The 21,919-nt window shown below is 45.0% G+C and overlaps 1 protein-coding gene across 2 annotated transcripts in view; it reads right to left on the bottom strand.

Annotated features, from left to right (window-relative positions):
• Wdr24 (WD repeat domain 24) overlaps positions 1 to 21,524 on the bottom strand; it is a 38,246-nt gene extending 16,722 nt beyond the window's left edge. For both annotated transcript variants that reach the window (XM_077659256.1, XM_077659255.1), the window contains exons 1-11: positions 21,054 to 21,524; positions 20,851 to 20,967; positions 20,615 to 20,692; positions 20,388 to 20,532; positions 19,328 to 19,544; positions 17,925 to 18,126; positions 14,814 to 15,136; positions 10,427 to 10,661; positions 9,308 to 9,612; positions 7,613 to 7,918; positions 3,073 to 3,175 (exon numbers count right to left, since the gene is read on the bottom strand). In XM_077659256.1, coding sequence (XP_077515382.1) covers positions 3,073 to 3,175; positions 7,613 to 7,918; positions 9,308 to 9,612; positions 10,427 to 10,661; positions 14,814 to 15,136; positions 17,925 to 18,126; positions 19,328 to 19,544; positions 20,388 to 20,532; positions 20,615 to 20,692; positions 20,851 to 20,967; positions 21,054 to 21,159 — 2,137 coding nt within the window. In that variant the 5' untranslated portion in view covers positions 21,160 to 21,524. The remainder of the gene's footprint in view (positions 1 to 3,072; positions 3,176 to 7,612; positions 7,919 to 9,307; positions 9,613 to 10,426; positions 10,662 to 14,813; positions 15,137 to 17,924; positions 18,127 to 19,327; positions 19,545 to 20,387; positions 20,533 to 20,614; positions 20,693 to 20,850; positions 20,968 to 21,053) is intronic.
• Positions 21,525 to 21,919: the final 395 nt, after the last annotated feature.

The raw sequence follows: 21,919 nt of genomic DNA, 5'->3' as shown, positions 1-21,919 counted from the left end.
CCGGAGTTCCCGGGTTCGAACCCGACCGCGGCGGCTGCGTTTTTATGGAGGAAAAACGCTAAGGCGCCCGTGTGCTGTGCGATGTCAGTGCACGTTAAAGATCCCCAGGTGGTCGAAATTATTCCAGAGCCCTCCACTATGGCACCTCTTCTTCCTTTCTTCTTTCACTCCCTCCTTTATTCCTTCCCTTACAGCACAGTTCAGGTGTCCAACGATATATGAGACAGATACTGCGCCATTTCCCCCAAAACCAATTATTATTATTCTTCTGCCCGATGTCACAAAACAACAGTTGTTCATAAGTCATGAGCTAAACTAAAGAATGATTCTCTGAAGCATATATTTTCACAACTAAACATTTCCTCACGTCTAACGGAGAGTAACGAGCAGCTATGTAGCAGCTTTGAGGCGCTATGTCCACAAATGTGGATGCTAATCAAAATCTGTTCAAATAAAAAAATTCTTGCATAATTTTTTAAACTTCACTTCTGCTTGGACTGCCGATCGCGATTCATGCAAAAAAAAAAAAAATATTTTCCTCTCAGCAGAGTTAATTGGTGCCTGAAGGGGATATGCTCTAAAAAAGTAGTACTTACCTACAAAGTTTCAAGCTGTAATTTCATCTCAAACCACTAAAGAACGACATATTTGATACCTCCAAAGCGTCGAAATGGCGATTTCAGAGCAAAATGCGACAGAACTCCGCGCCCATCACTTCCTGCAACTGCGTCCCCAATGGCCACGATCTTGGTCTGGCACTCTGCTCAACATCCCAGTATTACTCACTGCTGTGAAAGCCTCTTGTAACATCCGAATTTTACTGCTTTCTGGGGCCTCTACAATGACCTGCGAATGGCTGGCATGCACTTCAAATGGGCCTTTCTTAACTTCACATTTTTGTCAACATTACTAGCCTTACGGAAGTTTTCATTTTTTTTGTATGGTGCACTTTCAATTAATCCTGTAACGTTCAATTCCAAAAGAACTCAGCTGTGCAGCTGTGCTACATTTTTTAAGGCTGAGTCAAACATATAAAAGTTTGTGAACAGAAATGTCACCTAATTATATTTCATAAATATGATGCTTGGACACAATTGCAGCTCTATTTCAATCAGGACCAAAAAATAATAAGGGAAAGTGTCTTAATGACTCATAAGAAATTACCTAATTAGGCTCCAGTTATTTTCCCACAATATGGGAACTAACTAAGATATATTGGAACTAATTATATATCTGGAAACAGGAGGGAGAAATACATACACACCTAATTTCATTACAATGTATCTAATAAAAATCTTCATGGAATATGTATTTTTATGTGCCAATTCTATATATGTCATTTAATTTCATGTAAAACAATTCCTTGAGCACTTATGTAATTTTTATGCATGTATTTTGTGAAGAGCTTTGAAAGAAATTTCCTGCTGGAAACTTGTTGAAATGTATGCCAATGGGTTCTCTTGTTACCAAGGGATGCAATAAGGGTAAAATTGTCTTCCTGCCTATCACAGAGCTTAAGTTATAGGGTTTTGAAGTTGTCACTTCAGAAATGCGAAGAAAAGTGTGTATTCCTGTTTCTGAAGTGGCAGCTTCAGTAGCCTATAACCCACGTTCTATAATAGCCAGGATGATAATTTTACCCTTATTGCAACCCAATGGCATAAATTTCAGCACGCTTCCCGCAGCTAATTTTCGTCAAACTCTTTACAAAATACTTGCATAAAAATTACATAAGTGCTCAAGAAATTGCTTTACACGAAATTAGATGACATATATTTAGGATCAGCACACAAAAATACATGCTCCCTGAAAATTTTATAACTATGACTACATTAATAACATTTTCTTTTCAAGACCAGGCTCCCCCCTTAATGGCGACGAGGCTTGAAGAAGGCTGGCACATTACATATACACTTTTACATGACACAGATAATAAAGTAACATAGTACAGGCCTATCTATGTATGGTGCTTTGTCTCAAGACCACGGGCCAGTCTGTTCCTTTGTAAGTGAGAATGTCACAGCAACAAAACGAAGGAAGTGGGAAGGGAACTGGCAATGAGAGTGCAGGGATGAATGGGAGAACTCAGTGGGAAACATGATGCAACACATGAGTGGGCAAATGGCAGGTGACAGCTGTGAAAGTGACAGCAAGTGTGTCTGGCACAACCTGTTTTTCTCCCATTCTCATGGCCTGTAGTATCATATGCCTTGCCAAGATACATGATGCCCTTGTTAGAGACTCTGCTTGTGTTGTGTGGAAAGAAGTCCTGCCGCACCACACAGAGGCTTCAATGTACATCCGCCAGCTGCCTGTTCTACCAAGCGGCAACAGTGTCCTAGCCATACACGCATGCACACATAATGCTGTGTGCTCCAGACGCGGGGACGTGAGAACACTCAAGCTCACGGGTAATAGTATATTGAATTAATGCAAAATGCCACTGCTGATTGCAAAGTATCTGACACACACGCACACAATGCACAGCAGCAAAGTTGCGTGCCGCTGAGAAAACAGGTAAAAAAGCTGCCAGCAACATTTAAGTGGTGTGTTATGGCAATTAGCTATAAGTTCTTTGACACAATCTCTCAGCATCATCCTTGGCAAACCTCAAACTTGTCCACATAGTGAGAGAACACATACAGAAGAAGACAAGCAAGAAATATGGTAGATTTTACAGAAAACAAGCCAGTTCAAAGCAACCATTTGGCTAACACAAGTGCTATACAGGCAAAGAAATTGGAAATTTATGCGCTGCTGACCTTGAACAGCATAGTACACATGCTTACATATACATGCACTCTCATACGAGGGGACATCAAACAGCTCACGGACTTCGGTTGATAAAATAATCAGATAAATCTGAACTGTTCTAAAAAAGAAAGTACTCATGTAACATTTCACGACATATCTGCAACTAATGTCAACGCATTCCTTCAAGAGGAAACTAATAATTGAACTAACAATTGAGAAGGTGCGATTCAGCTACATACTTAGCTTCCGCTCCATTGTCAGGAAAAGCTGTTGCGTAGTATGTAGTCACATATGGGGCATCCAGAACTCCCTACATACCTATGTAGGCCAGAAACCAGGACTCCAGGGTTGACTCATCGATGCAGCCTTTTAGTTTGTCTCCCAAAACAATTGTGGCTGACACAGCTGTCTGCACATCCCCCTGGAACATAATTTGCCAGTTATTTTTAACTTTCCTACCCAAAACTGTAGTTGCATCCTGCCCTCAATAAGCCCACTGCATAAACATGTTTCTTTCGCAGTTTGTGAAGTGCTGATAAACACAACAGAACTTATATCTAGCTAAACTAGATGTGCTAAGTGAATCAGACAGAACTAATGAATTACGTATTAATGAATATTTAAATTGTTTGCACTGCGCTGTATCTTTATTGTTTTTATATGTAAATTGTTATTTTAGTTCTACATTTTTATTTTTTTGCCATGATAATTTGTTTCGTTTGCATTGCATGTAATGTTTTTCTATTAATATTAGCTTTGCTGTTGTTGTATAATTGCCAGTCTTTGTTGTTCATTGTTTATTTGTAGTTTAGTTTCATATTACTCTATTGAGGGCCCCGTTAAAGCCTTCTGACTCTGGGACCCTTGAATGTAAACTGATGTTTTTGTACTCATCGCTCACGTGCTCGATAAAATTTCTTCTTAACTGTCAGTGATAAAAAATCACAAAAGACTTCTGTTGCAATGTAGCACAGTAAAAGCTCACTAATTCGACCCCTGAAATTGTTACTGTCTAATTATTGTTTTTATTATTTCATTTGTTATTAAAATGCAACGAGCTAATAAAAAAATTTTTATCCCCCCTCCCCTATGTAATACCTGCCAAGCGAGGGCCTTAAAGGGTAACATGAAATGAATAAATAAATAAATAAATATCTTCAAGGGTTAGCTTCACCGCAGGTCCGATCGAGCTTCGGGCAACTCCGGTCGACTAAAGAAGCAGGCCTTCCCTCATCACACCTCCGAAGATTAGCTTAACCGCCCGTACCTGCGGGTGCTATTGGTGCTACATAGCATGCGCAGACCAATGATGACGCGAATTTGCCATGACGTAGGTGGCGGCTGCATACGCAGCCAACCACAATATGCATTTCTAGCGCATTGGGTCAGTAGTGCCCGTATTGTGATGCAGTTCATACGGTCGGTGCGTCATGCTGCCATCGGCACTTTCGCATGGTTTTCATCGTTGTGTGCGTGTGTGCAAGCGCGATGGCAGCCGCAAAATGGCAGAACCTCCTCTTTTCCATGAAACTGGAAATTATCAACAGAGTTGAATGAGGTGAGAAGAAATCCGAAGTTGCTCGCCACCAAAATGGATGGATCGAAAAAACTTCAACCACTCGTGATAGGAAAAGCAAATCTCTGTGATGTTTGCCGAACACGCTTTTGGTTCTTGTGACCTACAGGTCTAATCGAAGAGTGTGAATAAACAGCGAACTATTTTGCCAAGTGGCTGAAGGCTTGGAAAGACTGCCTGATAGGCCAAGACCACTACGTCTGTGCCCACCGCTGCAATGCTAGTTCCAGCAATATTGCGCTTCACTTCCTGCTGCCAAAATGCAACATCAATGTTCCAACCCTTGGTCCAGGGGATAATCCGCGTAGTGAAAGTTGGTTTCGGGAAACATCTGATCGAATGGCTCCTGCAGGGCCTGAAGACTGGAAGAGACGTAAAGATCAACCTCTTAGGTGCCCTGTCTATGCTAAATGGGTGATGGAATGATGTCAAAAACGAAACTATACATAACTGCTTCCGACATTCTGGTCTCTGCTTTGGAGTAGAAAATTGAGTAAATTCTTTGCCGGGTGAGCTCGATGAAGCTGTTACTGATCTTGATGATTCGTGGAAACAGTTGACCGAAATTTCCTGGTGCTATTTGCGATAGGGCAGCCGTAGGCAACTTCATCTCCGCGGACGACAACTTTGAGACTGTGGGAAAGCTTGTGGACCAAGATATCATTGCTGACATCGTGGATAGCCAGAACACCACTAATGCAAACTGCAACGAGGACTTGAGAGAACCGGTGACAACGTGCTCCATCCACTCAGCATGGTTTGTCGCTGTTGTGCGTCGACAGAAGGCTGCAGTCTCAGCTGTTTGGAGTCCATCGATGACATTGTAAATTTTTTAGAGTGCAGCTCTTAGGCACCCATTTGAGGATGCCGCGTCGCAGTCGTCAGCGCAGTCGGCAAAACATGCCACCTGAGAACTGTGGCAGGTACCCGTTGCTGCTGCCTACCAGCAGTGGCAGGTGGCGTGTGAAGAGCTGTGCTCAAATTTTGCATTACTGACTATTGTGATCGTCTGTCAACTTTTTTTTTTTTTTCCATGGCAATGAAAATGAAACATAACAAAATCACGAATTTTTCGCTCGGAACAGTTCAACATGGATGTAACAAACCTCCGTATTATGAAGTTCCTCAATTCCCCAAGGACGCCCCCATTGATGCGCGTGTATTTGAGACCTCTATGTAATGAAGGTGCTGTAGCAGTTGGCCTTCATATAACGAACTCGCTACGCCGACTATCAGTTAGCTAGTGCTGAGTTACTCGAAACTTGGCAGAACCACGCGAAATTTTCATGATTATAAACCATGAACTGACATGAGAGGACCGCCTATTGCAACAAGCGGCCGCAGTTTACAATGCGCCGTGCTCTAGCGCCATTCATGCATCTCCGGCGCCTTCTCTTCTGGAATGTCATACCTTGTGGCCCTGCAACGGTTCATGCTCAAAAGCAGCAAAAAATAATAGGGTATAGCAAAAAAGAAACGATGTAAGTAGCATGCACCCTTCACCGCCGCACGGTTACTCGCGTGATTCTGGTGCAGATAGCTCTCGCACATAGGGAGTGGGGACGTTGGAGAGAAAGTGGCGAAGTGTCCGTACTGCCCGTTTCCTGGGGTAATAGCGACAGGCAGACCAAGAGAGGGAATATGTTGGAAGAAGCATATGCCTCCGTGGTAGGTCAGCGGCGGCGGCTCGAATGTGGTGCCCCCGCCACCCCTACCCACCCCACCCCACTCAAAGTGGCATTGCGAGAGCAGCGGCGGAGGTGGTGGCGGCTGTTGCCGCAGCTGCGCTATCAGCGCGATCGCAAAACGTTTCTCAGTGTTTATGGCTTCAAGTAATAGGGTTTTCTGTAAAACATTATCAAAATGATTTCACCTCTATTTATTTCTTATTTTGGTTTCCGTTCTGCATTGTCCTTTCGAGTCTTCTGGCAAAAATCGCATGCAATGAAAACCTGGGCGTAATGAAAGATCTCGAACTTTTTTCTATTTCGTTATAACCAGGTTATTTACACGATTGTAAGCCGACCCACCCAAATCACATTTCCGAAAAATAAAAAGAAACTTCCGAGGTTGTTTAAGCTTGGCCTTGAATAGTTAATCAGGATAGCATTATCCAGCGGCCGCCGTTTACTGCCAGCCGCTATCGGCTGCCGTGTGCGCACATGCCCGTGGGCACATTCCAAAACAAAAATGTATTAGTCACTGGGCTACTCGTCCACACTAGCGCTGCCGTCGTGATCGCTGCTGCAGTCCCACAGCACGTCGTTCTAACGTCGTCGTCCAGCGAAATCCCGCACTTTGCAAACAGCCACATCACGACTTCGCGTGGAACAGCTGAAAATTTTCCTCACTGCATCTGCCACACCTGTGTCACCTGTTGCAAACGTCGAACTTGTGGCCCGGCGCGCAGCTGTTCGTTTCTTCAGCGTAAAAAATGGCAGCCTTCTTGAATGTAGCCGTGAACGAGAGCTGGTTGCTTGCCGGACCTGGGGCACAAATGACGGCTGACGAAGCACTACATTAAAAACTTGTGAAACGCGGCCGGCAGTAGTCAAATGCGTCAGAGCCAAAGAGAAACTACACGTGAATGGTGTCGACTCTTTTGTCGGCTACCGACACTCCCCGGCACCATTGCCGTTCCAAGTGGGGGTGCCGCCCCGATTGGAACAGCGGCCCTTCCATCAACTATCAACGCTCCCTTGAGCGCCAAGCGCACATTTGAAAGTAAAAACAAAACTTGTTGGATGCTTGAGCTTCCCTTAGAACGCGATTGCGTTAATGGGCCGCCGGCGTCGCTTATCAGCAACCGCAATCAGCAGCCACGTGTGGGGAGTGTGGGGTGCCAGTTTGCTGTTCATCGATAGCCACCATCGGCCGCCGCCCGCGCGCGCGGGGAGGGGATGCCAGTTTTGCGCGTTGACATAGCAGCTCCTCAAGGCCAGCACCGAGAGCGACGAGACGGAGCCGTGTAGCAAAAATGCAACCAAGCTGTAGCATGCCTGATATCTCGTTTGTCTCACCTTTACTTATAGTGCAATGTTTTCGTTTCGATTGTAAGTCGACAACCCCCCACTTCGGATTTTCAAATTTAAAAAAATAGGTCGACTTACAATCGTGTAAATATGGTATATTCCTTTCCATCTTAATGTGTTTGTAAGTTGTTAAATTCACTGCTACTTCTATATAAAATTGCACGTTACATCGAGCTGTTAGGCGCTTTTTTTGCGAGTTCAATATACGTGGATTCGACTTCATATACACAAAAGGTAAAGCCTCACCAACCTGGTCCACATATTCTGCGAGCATGCTGAGAACCACTTCCCGGGCATTCCAGGCAGGCACGCACAGTGGTCGAATTACGGTCAGCACTTTGCCCTGGTCTTCGATGTCCACACCAGCCCCGCTATACAGCATAGTCTCGGGCCCATCGTCCTCGTCGCCACTAGTGGGCGAACTCTGAGGGTGGCCGAGGTCGGGCACCGGTGGTGAGTCTCGGATAGGGTGGCGGGGCTCGAATGCTTCCGTGGGCAGAGCCCACTCCTGCTGCTGCTGCTGTTGCAGGCCCTCTCCACTTCCGGCACCAGGCACCTGCCACCCACATCGATGAGAACAGAGCAGTCTGGCTTAGAGGGGGCACACCAGAACAAACTCTATGAATCCCAAATGAATTGCGGCAAAACACAGCAAGGACAGAAGAAACACATGCAAAAGATGAGACTGAACCCTAGTGTCACATACAGGATAAGGCTACAGATTATTTTGACAAATCTACAGGTATAACTAATGAGCAAGGAACACACTGACTTATTCAAAGAATCAGTAGCCAGTCTGACATCAGAAATCCAGGATAGGTTTGATGCGCAAAAGCAGAGCTGTCTTGTACTGTAAAACCTAGTTAAAACACACCCGTTTAAACAGTAGTTTCATTTTAAGAGTAGTAAACTCAAATCCCCGACTAAGCTCCCATTGAACATAGTAATGCATTTTGTATCCGCATAAACAGCACCAGTTTACTGTGTGCGTGCGTATCAGTCAGCACATACTGTTCCCACTTTTCGTTGCACTCGCGCATGAAAAAATTATGGCGGTTGTGTTGTCTCTTGAAACTGCGACACGACGGCAAGTCATATGGCCAATGGAAAATTGTAGCCAAGCAGAGGCTATGCCAAGTGGAGTTGTGATACAGATGACGAGCACCATCCCTGGGACTCTCTTCACAACAAGCACGAACCATGCAGTGGCCCTTTAGCAGAGTGCATCGCGAGTTTGACATCCATGTCTTGCCAAAGCTGAGACAGAAACACCAGGTGCTCAGCATAAGAAAAAAGTTGAAGATCATTTATGCTATCGAACATGGCACGAAGAAATCGGCGCTGACACGCGAGTGAGCTCCTTCCCTTAGGAATTCAGAGGACATAACGTGCAATATATCGTTTAATGCAACGTAGCCAGTGTCACTGCAATCAGAACGGTGGCCCTTCCATCAACTATCAACACTTCCATGAATGCAGAGTGCACAGTTAAAAGCAAAGGGGGAAAACAATGAAAAATCCTTCCCAAAAAGCCTGCAGAATAGCTGAATGCTGCTGGGTAGAGCTGTAGAGCAAATACGACCACATTGTAGCATCTCTGATATTTTGTGTCTCAGCAATATTTATGGTGCCATGCTTTAGTTTTGAATGTAAGTCAACTTCCCCCACTTCGGATTTTCAAACTGAAAAAAAAAAAAGGTCGACTTACAATCATGTAAATATGGTACATACTTTTTCAAAGTTCCGGCCAACAACGGTTTACCGGGGTTTTACAGTATACGCAAAGAAGGGGGTGGGCTGACGGAGTCGGCCACTTCACCCACAAGGTGGCACAGTTTTAATCTGAGACGTGGGACAGAGCAAAGAATATAACAAAAAGCCTGGTGACCCCTACAGCTTCTGCCATAAGGACACAGGCATACAAATCAAAGCCACATTTGCTGACCTGGAGGCTGTAGGAGAAGCCCTGCACAGCAACAACAGCCTCACTGTCATCTCCAAAAAGAAAATCGCCCGGTGTGCTGGCCATGCCGCTGGCGATGTAGGCCAGTGTCTGGTCATCCTCGATGCCACTGGAGGCCGAGTCCTCGCCTGTGTTGGTATCCAGGGCTGCTTGGGAGCCCCTGTCCAAGGCCCCTCCGCTCAGGTGGCGGCCACCCACTGATGGCTTCTTGCCTCCGCTGTGGTTGCGATTGCGCGTGTTGCCACTGTTGTGCCGGCTGGTGTGGAAGTTGCTCCCTTCTTGCGAACCTGCACACCACAGCAAACATGGCATTTTGTGTGTGGTGTGCAGGAACTCCTTTGCTGACAAGACAGGAATCTCAGAACTCCTTAAGCATTGCACAGTGCAGGGGAAACAATACACAAGAACAGGGACACAGGACAATTGGTGCACTTGCCATGCTTCCCTGTTGTCAAGTCTTGTTGCTTTCACACTGTGCACCCCTTACTATGCATCGCCAACCAGCCCAACCCATTGAACTGCTTGCCAGTCCATTTGGTACAAAACAGTTTTGATTCATCCATCTACTGATGCAAGTATTACAGTTGCTTTTGTGACTTGAAAGAGACATTCCTTTTACAGGCTACATTTACAGGGGAAAAAAAATGCTGCCCATAGATATTTCTTCTCAAATATTCTTTTTCTTTTCGTGAGCTTCAGCAACACCAGTTTTATCATTTAAAACTGGGGCAACAAGTTGGAGCAGCAGGTCATGCGACGTTGGAGCAGCAGCAGTCTTTTCGTCTTTTCAGCAAACAAATTCGCAGTAAAAATAGCATTTCGAAGATTAGCAACCACTAGAGAGGACCCCAAGGGAAACTTGTGCTAATTACCAACATGTTAACGATTGCTCAATTTTCCATCTTTCTATCACAGCAGCTGCCAAACCCATGTGGGCCTGCATAGTGATGGTTGCATTAAAGAACTGCCATCTTGGCTGCAATAACTTCACATGTATTCTGTTCCCCCACACCATCACTCACAAATTTGAGAACAGGTCAGAATTGGGAACACTGCTACAACTGAACAGCAGGGAACTCGGTAGCCAAGGCATCCACTTACTGCGCTCAGCATCACCCCTGGCTGAAGAGTCGAGGAGTCCGCCGAGGCCGAGAAAGTCAGCCGGGCAGCCAGCCTGTTGCGAGTACAGGACTTTGAGCACGCGCCACGTCTGGGCGACTTGGTGGCGCCCCAGGTCAGCGGCCACTGCGGCGTTGCGGTCGCACAGCTCCCCAATGGGACGTCCCGACAGCTGATACCGCAGTGCGCTCTCACGCAGCCACGTCAGTGACAGTGACTGCAGCCAAGCAAGAGACAGGCACACTGCAATACGGGTCAAAATCTTACCACAAACCGTTCCAATGCGCTTACAAGGAGGGCAAACAGGAAATATGTATTAATGGGAATTTTTCACCCCACGATTCAAGCAACACCCCCTTCAATCGTCTATTTGACAGTCTTATTGCAGAAGAAAAATTTAAAAATGAGTACTGAATGCAAATGCATTTCTTTCTGAGCACTCCCCTATAAATCGAGGGTGCCACATCTGGAAACATTTATGCTCAGTTAAAGCAGTGCAGCAGGTAATGTTGGAAGAAAATTGCTCCAACAATAGTGCAGTATAGTATACCACAGCAAACAAAACATGCTGCCTGCTTTCAGATGTGCGTATGCTGTGCTATCTTACAAAAAAAAGCCAGCCTTCCTCCCAGCCCAACTAAAGATGTTTCACTATTCTTTTAAAAGGTAAAATGCTTAAACGCTGCATTCTCACTGAACTGCTTCAAAACTTACTCTGAAATAGGGACTGCTTACTCTGAAATAGGGACTGCTGAAATGTTCATAGGGACTGCTGCAAAGATAGAAGCAAGGCAGCTTCACTGGTCAGCAAGTAATGAATGAACCAAGTACCATGCATAAGTTGCCATACAGATTTTAACACAACTTTGAAGAAGTCCACTGGTCACTGACCATGGTAAAGAACAAATGACGTTTCGGGAGCGCTAAAGCTCCCTTGTTCACAATGAGACAACCAGCTGGACGCCCCTGGTTTTTGTAGCGCTTAGTACTGTGAACAAGGGAGCCGTAGTGCTCCCGAAACGTCATTCTTTTTGTTTGACCTTGATCAGTGACCAGTGAATCTCATCAAGCCATGATTCCTGACCAGACGGTAAGCTGTCGAACGCTCGACTACATCACTTAGTACTGTTCTTAGTGATTTCGCATAGATAGGACGCAAGGTGTCATCATTCTTGTTTAGTAGGTTAGACGTTGTCTAAATGATAAATGACTAGAGGTTTCAGTGGACTGACGCATTCTTTTCCATTGTCACTATCTTTGCTTCGTCCCAATTAATCTCGTGGCCAGTTTTCTTTGCATGCTCAGCGATTGCGTTTGTTGTTACTTTTTCGTTACGTACGTCATTCTGGTGTTCTTTCAGGCGTCTCAAGAAGTCTTTTGTTTCACAAATGTACACAGATGAACAGTCGGTGCAGGCAATTTTGTAAATGACGCCAGAAAACTTGCCACGAGGGAGCCGGTCCTTCGTGTTAACAAGCTCAGTCCGTATCTTGTTCGTTGGGACAAGCGCAATATTGACACCGTGCTTGCGGAAAATGCGCGCAAGCGCCTCTCTGATTCCTGGAACATACAGGATCGAGGCTTGCTTCATTTTCACTGCGCCATCACTTCCGGTTTCAAGCAGCCTACTTTGGTGGCGGTACTCTTCTTTCAGCGTTCCGGATGAACGAAAGGGGATAGCTGTTTCTCTGCAAGTCATTTTCAATTATTTTCATCTCGTGGTTTAGAATGACGTCTTCATGGCATACCCTCCTGGCAAGCGGCACCAATGACCGCTAGTGACTGACCGGGGGCATTTAATTAGAATCTAGGTGTCCCCCAGACTGCATTGGTTTATGGTAGGCCCAAAAAGTAAGGCCAGTTGGAGTACGAGTTACGAAGGTGCCGAGGCTCAATGGCGTTTCGGTGATCAAGAAAAGGGCGCGTGTGCTTTACAGTCTATGAAGCAGAAGCAGTCGTGCGCGCACCTCAAGAATGTTTCTGGTTGCGGTTGGAATGTGGCCAAAGCTTTGGTTTCAATGGCTTTCATTGAAATGTTAGCCATTGTGACCGAAACAACTACCCCCATTGCTGTGCCAAAAGACTGCTGGTAGAAGTTGCCGCTGTACAAATTGTACCGCAATTAAACGCGCGCCATAGAATGCTCCTCACAGCTAAACTGGTGAACTGTTCGAGCTCAAATTTTGTGCAGAAATGGCATTTGGTCGGCAGAATTATTTTATACCACATTTCTTTGGGGTACTTGCCTGAATCAATAAGAAGTCTCATGTTCACATCTTCTGTGGCAACGACAGTACGAAACAGGCCGCTCTCTCAGCATGTGCACCAGTGGCGCCATCTCATTGGTCAACTGTGGAGATTAGGCAAAGGACGGGGGTCTTTTGCGGGAGGGCACCTGCTTTATCAGTGATTACAAAAAGCTAAGTTTTGCCAAACTGCACCAAGGTAAAAGACTTTCGGGGCAAAGAATCTTCAAACCTCCTACAAAATACTCCCCAACCTCCTTTGCAGAATCCCCACGGCCAACAAATGAGATGGTGCCACCGGTGCAATCACTGAGAAAGCGGCCTGTTTCGTTTTGTTGTCGCCGCAGACAATGCGAATATCCAATTTTTTCTTATTGATTCAGGCAAGTACCCCAAACAAATGTGTATAAAACAATCTGATGACCAAATGCCATTTTTGTGCGAAATTCAAGCTCAAACAATTCACCGGTTTAGCTGTGAGGTACATTCTACGGCGCGCGTTTCATCGCGGAACACGCTGTAGGTAAAATACATGTTGGTGATACAAAAACGCAAAAGTTGGCAAAGTCCCACTGCGTCGAAAGGCTTGCGATCATGCCATGAACTATCATTTTCGAGACGCTACTTGCATGCTTCAACTGAGAGATCAGCAGGTACACTTGTAAACACCGAGCAGACATCGAAACAAAACAATCTCATACGTGTCTTCTGGGGCGACTCTTTTATCCTGTTGATGAAATCAGAGGTGTTCTTCATGTTCGTGCCTGTCTTGCCAACAAGCAGAGCCTCTGCTTCAAGAAACAGTCCTGCACCTTAAAACAGTCCTGCACCTTAACAGAAATGCTAGAGCATCAGGCCATAAAGTTAAAAGGCCATAAACAAACTACAGCAGCCAACCAAATTTTCAGACACCAATAATTCAGACTTGCGAGATATTTCCGACTTAGCTGAGGAACCGTCGTGCATCTCATAGGAACGTGTACATTTTGACGACCAATATTTCGGACTTTGTGGAGTTTAAAATTTTGATTTTTCGGATTAATATAGACGCCAACAATTAATACTGTGGAGATTCTTTTCAACCGAAAGTTCGTTATTCCGGCCTAATACAGATGCGAGCGGGCATCGCTGTCACAACCAACTTGTTCTCTGCCGCCGTGAAAGGCGCCATCTTGGATTTAAACGGAATTGCCGGGTGCTGATAGAGCGAATTGGACAGGCTGGCTTGGATAGGCTTGGCAATTTGTTTTCCATCGTTGCCATTCGAGGTAATGGGACGCTCTCTGTTGCATCGAGAAGGCCTACAAAAGGCGCGCAATCGCATTGAAAATGGTACAATGTGACAGTGGGACAGCTGCAGCATCTGCCGCGACTTGGACGGCGCCACCCGCAGTGCAAGGCAGCCAACGCGGTAGAGGGGAGACTGCTTTCGGAGGCTTCCCATGGATTACCCCTGGGTTACCACTCCATCTTCGCGAGCATCGCTGCCGCATGCAAATGAACTGTTCTTGCTTTGTGCGTCGAGTGCATTCGTTGGCGGCATGACTTGCAGCTGTGTCGCACTGTCTGGTATCGTGACTCGAGAGGGTGTGGAGGTGATGAAAGCATGACTATGACTCAGGTACAGTCTAATATTATCGTTTGTAGGCAGAAAATGGGGAGCGGCAATTTTAGTGATTTTGAAAGCCAATTTTTTGCAGAGAAGTCATTTTTTTTAACTGTTCGGTTATTGGGATCATTTTCCGGGTCCCGCCAAGTCTGAAAAATTGGTCGGCGACTGCACACTAAAAAGCCATTGCATTCTTGACTGAAATGTTTTTCAATCAATGCTCTGGCCCCCCGCCCCTTCCAGTACTCAGCTCAACATACCGGAGGGCATCTTCACGGCTAGCCTGTGACTTATGTATGAGCTTTTTCATACATGCCAGTAACTAACACAATGGCTGAGGCATCAGTCTATGCATACATAGCCAGCATGCAGGTCAGCCTGCAACACCAAGCTGCAAGTCTCCGAGAATTATTTCTGAAATGAGTCCAACTAAAGCATTTGCCTGACTCAAGTCGCTCGGCATTTTGCTGCATGCCTTGCTAGCATAAAGTGAAGGAAGAAACATAACCAGTACCTCAGCCTCCTTGTTGACGAAGATGCACAGTGTGCTTTGAGCATGGCTAAACTTGTCACCCAGGTTTGGTGCCTTCTTGAAGACGGCTGGGAATCTTGCAGATGCTGGATGTGTGGGCCCGGGACGGGACCTGTTTGCCTGCTCCCCAGAAAAGCGGTCACTAGATGCAAAAGCGAGGTCTCCCAATGGGTTCAGCACGTGGGCGACTGAGAGCGAGTCTGCATGCGTTGCTGGCCTGACAGCATCTGCCATGACATGCTGAAACAATGTGCTGTCCTTGCTTGTTGACAGCAACACACCAGGGCTGTTGCGCCATGCAAATCCTGCATATAGAAATGAGGGTACAAAGGGAGATGCTGGTCCTAAAATGATTTTTTATCATTAGCGATTTTAAGCGTGTAGTTTATTTCTTCCTCCTGGTTTCAAGAATAAAATTTGATTGGTCCCATATCATGAAAAAATAACTGACACCTAATTAAATAATTTCTTGCGGGTCGTTTAGGCACTTTCCCCTCAATACTTTTTGGTTCCACTTGAAATAGAGCTGTAGCTAAAAACCTGCCATGCAGAGCTCTGCTATTTATATTGTTATTGAGCTACATCATCATATAAACTGTTCAGTTATGCTGAAGCACCATAATTATGAAATATAATTAGGCCGCATTACTGTTCACAAAATTTCTTATCACTAACGCCTGGTTAGTTTGTTGGCTTATCAGTCTCTTGTGCATTTCCCTATTTCATGCTTGTCGCGATAGTGATTATCACCTTTAGGTCATTTTTTTCTTATGTTTAATCTGTTTTTACTTTCTGCGTAAAATATGCACTTCATGATTACACAGCCATTTCACTGCAACAACACTGTCATACTTAATTTCTGTATGTTCATTTTATAGTGTTCTTATTTAATGACGTGTTCCTGTGTTGTATTCACTCTTTCTTTCCATCCAATTTATTAAGAAATGGTTGACATGATGAAAGATGCATGTACATTGCATTTCCACTGCTGGTCGGTGGCTGGAGCCCAGTCAAGCTGCAATGAAGCAGCTTTTTGTCCGGCCACCTTTCTTGCCTCATCAAGTCCCCAAATAAAAGCGATCGATCGACAGTGATCGATTGATAAAAAATAGCGTAGCTCCATAGTTTAGTTCTTTCTGAATTCAACGGTACTATAACATTAACTGAAATTGCAACATAAAACATAACGAAAACTTCAGTAAGGCAAGTCATGTTCGCAAAAATCATGAAGTTGTGAAAATCGCATTTGAAGTACACACATCAACTATTCGGAGGTCGTTTTAGAGGCCTCAGAAAACAGTGAAATGTGGGCGTTCCAAGACGATTTCAGAACAGTCAGTAATACCAGGATGCAGGGAACAGCGCCAGCTTTCGAACAAGACCAAGATGATGACCATGAGGGGCGCAGTTGTGGGAAGCGACGGCACCAAGTTCTGCCGCATTTTGCTCCGAAATTGCCATTTCAGCGCTTCAGAGGCGACAAATATATAAATTATTTGGTAGTTGGAGGTCAATCTAACATTCAAATCTTTGTAAGATGGTACTTTCAAGTATATCAAGTCCAAATATGCCATTTTTTGAAAAATCTAAATTTTCATTTTTTTACCATTTCAAAGCCCGTGCCCCCCCCCCCTTTAAGCTTGGGGCTTGGGCAGAATTTAACGGCAGAGCACAACTACGGACAGACTGGGCCAGAAGAAAATGGCGGGCAGTTTAGCATTGTTAAGCACGGAATTGTGCGAAAACATAGCTTTTTGCAGGTGGACACCAGTGGCCATGTACCTGAGCGCGATTGAGATATCAGTTATGTGCATCTTCAACCTTTTCATCGTCAATTCCAATTTACCCATTGATGCAAGTGGCCTATGCTCCAGTGTTGTGTTTCTGCAGCAATGCTGTCAATGCCAACATGTATTGCTCTAGTGCCATGTTGCTGCCACAGTGTTGTCCATGTCAACGCATGCAGTGCATATCTCTGTCACTATCGCCACACAGCTCGAAGCACGAGTATTAGTTTGATAGTAGTATTAGTTGATAAAGAAGGCGATGTGCAATGCGCACCGCAAGTGTGTTGCAGTTTAACACGAGGTGTGCTTGGCTGCGGCAATAGGCTAGTGCTCTCGTGCAGTGGCCAGTGAAGCTGATATGTTCGCGCTGTCGCGGGTTCGAATCGCAGTTGCGGATATTTATTGATTTATTTTTGTTTATTTATTTCACTTGGCACAAACCCAAAAACATCGCAAACCCAGAAACCAAACCACAAATATCCCAAGATCTTGCTCGGGGTCTACCCATCGGAATAGTGCTTTCACACTATTAAATTCCGTAACCCTTAGCAGCACAACAGTCATGCTTGAATATACGTACATACAAAATTCGAAGAAAATCAAGAGATGAGTTTGATGTGTACATAATTCAATATTAAAAATATTCCACCGTAAGATAGGACCGAAACCTTCACGTCTTTCTGTTAGTTCCCTTTCATTGTAATAGACGGTATGGCTCATCATTGCAACTGGGATCCCAAAACTTGACGCTTGCTAGATAAAGAATTGCAACTCATTCACATGTCAAGAGCATGTGTATACAGTTTCCAATATGCAAACCAGGGTGGTCAATGCACTTTTATCCCAATATATGCTATGTTCAGTGCATCTTTGTAGTGTACAATGTCTACTTCATTTGGCATGATATGTGAAAATGCAGTTTCATTTCCACAGCAACTGACATTATTAACTGAACCCTTCTCCAAATGTCTTCATAGATGTGCCAATAGAAGTGTGAGTGTCTGTACACAATGTTATTATCCCTGAAAGTAAAATGGCAAATTTTTTTAAAAGCTGATTTTTACAAGTTACATTTATAAAAATTGAGCCCAGCTTAGAACTGCAATTTCCATCAAACATTTTCCTGTAATTTATTCCTTAAAATGCAGCTAGTTCCAGAGAAATCAGCACTGTGCCAATACCCAATTAAGCTGCGAAAGAATACTGCCAATTGAGTGTAGTTTGTGCTGTCCCGTGGCACATACAGATGAGTGACTCAAGATCTAGTGCTCCCACCACTACAGGTGCCTCAAAACGGATGGCATACCTGTAGCCACATCCTTATGCTCAGTGAATGCAGCAAAAGGCACATAGGGACGTCGAGTGTCCCATACGTTGATGGTACAGTCCACAACCAGAGAGCTGTTGGCAATGTGGTACTTCTTTTGGGGGCGCCATTTGATGTGTGCCACCGAAGCAATTGTCTGAATGCATTGGTGCAATACAGGCTTGTAGCTCACGTCCCAGATCTGGAAGAAACAAAAATCCCAAGTGCAGGAACACATAGTGACTATCCACGCTGCATCAAACAAAGGTTGCATAGTCCTGTCAGTCCTGTCCTGTCTTTCAGCTCAGGGCCGCAACGATATGAGAAAGCGCAGGAGGCCTGGCAAGTTTAAGGAAGAATGTTTATAATGAGTTAGGGCTAGATACACACACTACTCTCAAATTCCAAAACTAAAACTGTCAGGTGACCATATTCTGGGCAAGATGTGGCACCCGGTAATAACTGGAAGTCGAGTGCTATTTCAAAAAGTAGGCAAATAAGAGCGTATAAAAACAAGATGTAAACAACACATTCACAGCTTTACAAAGTACACACATATATAAAGCAACCAGTCAATCTTACGAATAAAATATTCCAACCATACTGGTAATATAAGTGTGACAAGAAACATAATGCATCTGAGAACACAAGTGATGCAAAGTAGGCTAATATCACAGCAAAGAAGGTAACAGAACTAAAGGATGTCACCTCACTCACAGAATGCTGCTAGGGATAGGTGCCTTTATATGCAAAGTAGTGAGCAGCATAGAACAGCTAGTAACACATAATAAAATTCAGATTGCATGCAAAACACACAACTAGTAATAGTTCCTTGTAATACATTTTACAGAAGCAAACACCAACCTCACTATGCCATTACTCCTAATGAGGTCCTTCCTTTCATGTTGATCACTGCTGCTCACAAGCAAGCACTCTCCAAATGCAAACATCAGTCTAAGGAAAAATTTCTAGCAGCAAGACAGTCAGCACTGACTGCACTAAAGCTCCATAGCATGACATAAAGGATGCATGAAATGGTGCAAGCCTGATCTCTTATTTTTGGAAGTGCTTAAAATGTTCCGAGCATGCCATGTTTATACTTCACAGGTCAAGTAACTAGGTGCAGTTGGTTAGGAAGGTTGGTTTTTGCTGCCTAGCTTACAAATAATATTCCCTGTCTACCTTATAGTAACTTATACTTGTCTTGATGATGCTTAATTTATAGGTTACATAAGGGGCACTCTGTTGGTCCCACATGGGTTTCCTGTAAAGGCTGCATGCCTGGACAGCGAGTGAATGCAGTTTTTCACCAACACTGTGGTATTGCAACTTTCGCTGCTAAGCACATGCGACCATGACTCACTCATTGTGACTGCATAATGGCCCATGCCGGTTGCCCTCACCTTGATTGCCTTGTCCCTGCCACCCGTAGCAAGGAAGCGTTTCTCTTCTGGGTGCCAGTCACACGTGAACACAGGCCCACTGTGCGCTGTGAACTGGCGCTCACATTTGTCGGAGCGCCTCAGGTCCCACAGCTGGACGTTGCCATTCTCCTGGACTGCCGCAAACGTAAAGTGGTGGTGCGGGCAAAACTGCACGTCCCTCACACTCTCCGATGAGCTGCGCAGTGTTTGTCGAGAGAAAGTTGAGAAAAGCCAAGTGCTATGGGATCTTTACAAGTTGAATTGCAACTTGGTTGGTTTGGTTTGGTTTATGGGGGTTTAACGTCCCAAAGCGACTAAGGCTATGAGAGACGCCGTAGTGAAGGGCTCCGGAAATTTCGACCACCTGGGGTTCTTTAACGTGCACTGACATCGCACAGTACACGGGCCTCTAGAATTTTGCCTCCATCGAAATTCGACCGCCGCGGCCGGGATCGAACCCGCGTCTTTCAAGCCAGCAGCCGAGCGCCATAACCACTCAGCCACCGTGGCGGCTTACTTGGATTACTTGGATTATGTTTCCTAACTACACACCCTAAATTACGTCTGCTGCTATCTTTTCCCATTCCTGTCTTACAGATTTGTCTTCAAATAAGCAGCACATAATTACTAAAATTTATGGGTAAGCAATATCCATAACAGCATCACTTCACAACAGACAGCCAAGATGCACCAATGCTAAAGAAAGCCTCTAGTATAAATAATACATTCATAAGAATCTGCCTACACAAAGTGCTGCCACGGAGAGGCAAGGTGAGCACAGGAAATTTAACTTAAGAATATATCCACTATCTAATACCTAATCGTGTTGATGGTTCATGAGAGCAACAGTGACAATGTGCTGGCTTATTATGGTATGTCCTCAAAGGCTGAGTAATTTAAACATATTTACAAAGCCGCAACATGCAGCTGCATATAACAGGGGTAACAGCACATTCTTCTCAAAGCTGAGAAATGCCTCAACAAATACATGCTTTAAGTAGTCTGACAAGCATCCCTTGTAAATTGACAAAGCGATTACCTGTGAAAAGTGCTTGCAGCTTCCCGTTTTCGAATGTCAAAGCACTTCATCGTTCCGTCTTGCGAGCCACTCAAAAGAATATGTGCCTCAGATGGGTGGAAACAGACCTTGTTCACAGTCCTCTTGTGGTCTTGAAATACCATATCTGTTAAAGTTTGAGCCCACGTAAATTAGTCTATCCTTGTTGTGACAGAATACATATCCTTTCATATGCATGCTGTACTCGCCTTGTTTAGATCGTGAACTTTTATTCAAGTTCCAAGTTACGACCGCGCCGTTTGTGGCAGCTGTGGCGAGGATGTGGTCTGGAAAGTGGGGCGAAAGGCAGGTGCTATAGAGAAAACTTCACAGAATACTGTTATAGCATATCATAGCGCATCAGAAGGTCTCTCAAGGTCTCCACATAACAAATAAATATGTAAATAAATAAACAAAGCGACAGCGAGTGGCTCCAGTCACTTACCGTCAACCATGTTCCACACTACGTCACTGCAACTGAAGTTGAGGTTGAGGTTCTTCCCCACGCGCAGGTTTGTCCTTTCCTGAAACTCCTCGTTTTCCAAGCTGAAGACCTTGAACACTGAAACCACGGAGACAAGACGTCAAGACGTGCTAGGGTCTAGACTAAAGCACATCCGATCTGAAACGGCGCTACAAGCCCCATACCGTTCCGGCCGGCAACAGCAACTTGGGTAGCGTCTCGGTTGATGGCCAAGGCGTTCGCAGGCCCTTCCAGCGTGCAGTGCATCGTTCTCGACGTACCCATCGTCATTGCTTCGATCGAAACGGCGGATCAGGTTTCTGGTGGAGACGGTAGCGCGAAAGAGGAGATGACTGAGTGGGTAAGGAGAATGCCGCTGTCGAGCGCGGCAAACTCTTTACAGTACGAATCAACGACAGTTTACTCGCACGACAGTCCGTGAGGTAGCGTATGACAACGTTATCGATAACAACGGCGACAACGGTATCTACGAGCTTCCCTGTTCATCCGAACGGTGCGCAGTGACTCCTAATTAGTTCCTACCTAAACTCCCGCACCTTTCGATTGATTTAAGTTTCGCATCGCGGCAGTTTCTATAAATGCTGAGCAGTGAATGAACAGTGCGCGCGGCTCCATTACGTCCAACGAAAACACACGCATGCGCACGGACCTAACCAACCATTCGCTTGCCGGCTTGCCCATTCAAACGCTTTCACCAGTTTCGTTTTAATTTAAAAGCTCAAATACAAATTGAGAAACATTATTATTCATTAAAAGCAGATTTAAGCCTATAATTTGTTTATTACATCTTTATACATTTTGAATATTTTACCGATTGCTGAAACTGGCTGCTCAACCACAGGCGCTGTGGGCGCTGCGGGCTCGCAGTCGTTAGTGTTCCTGTATATTATAGTGAACTAGAATACCTATAGTATTCTTGTTCACTGTACTGTGTATGCTCCCGCAGGGAGCATATACAGGAACACTAGCAGACGTTAGGATGCCTCGAAGCCAGCGCCGCCAGGGCGGAGACAACTTCAGCGGCGCCTCC

The sequence above is a fragment of the Amblyomma americanum genome, chromosome 3 (assembly GCF_052857255.1).
Source record: "Amblyomma americanum isolate KBUSLIRL-KWMA chromosome 3, ASM5285725v1, whole genome shotgun sequence".
Taxonomy (NCBI): Eukaryota; Metazoa; Arthropoda; class Arachnida; order Ixodida; family Ixodidae; genus Amblyomma; species Amblyomma americanum.
Note: the sequence above shows the minus strand (reverse complement) of the source record. Positions and strands in the feature narration are given on the sequence as shown.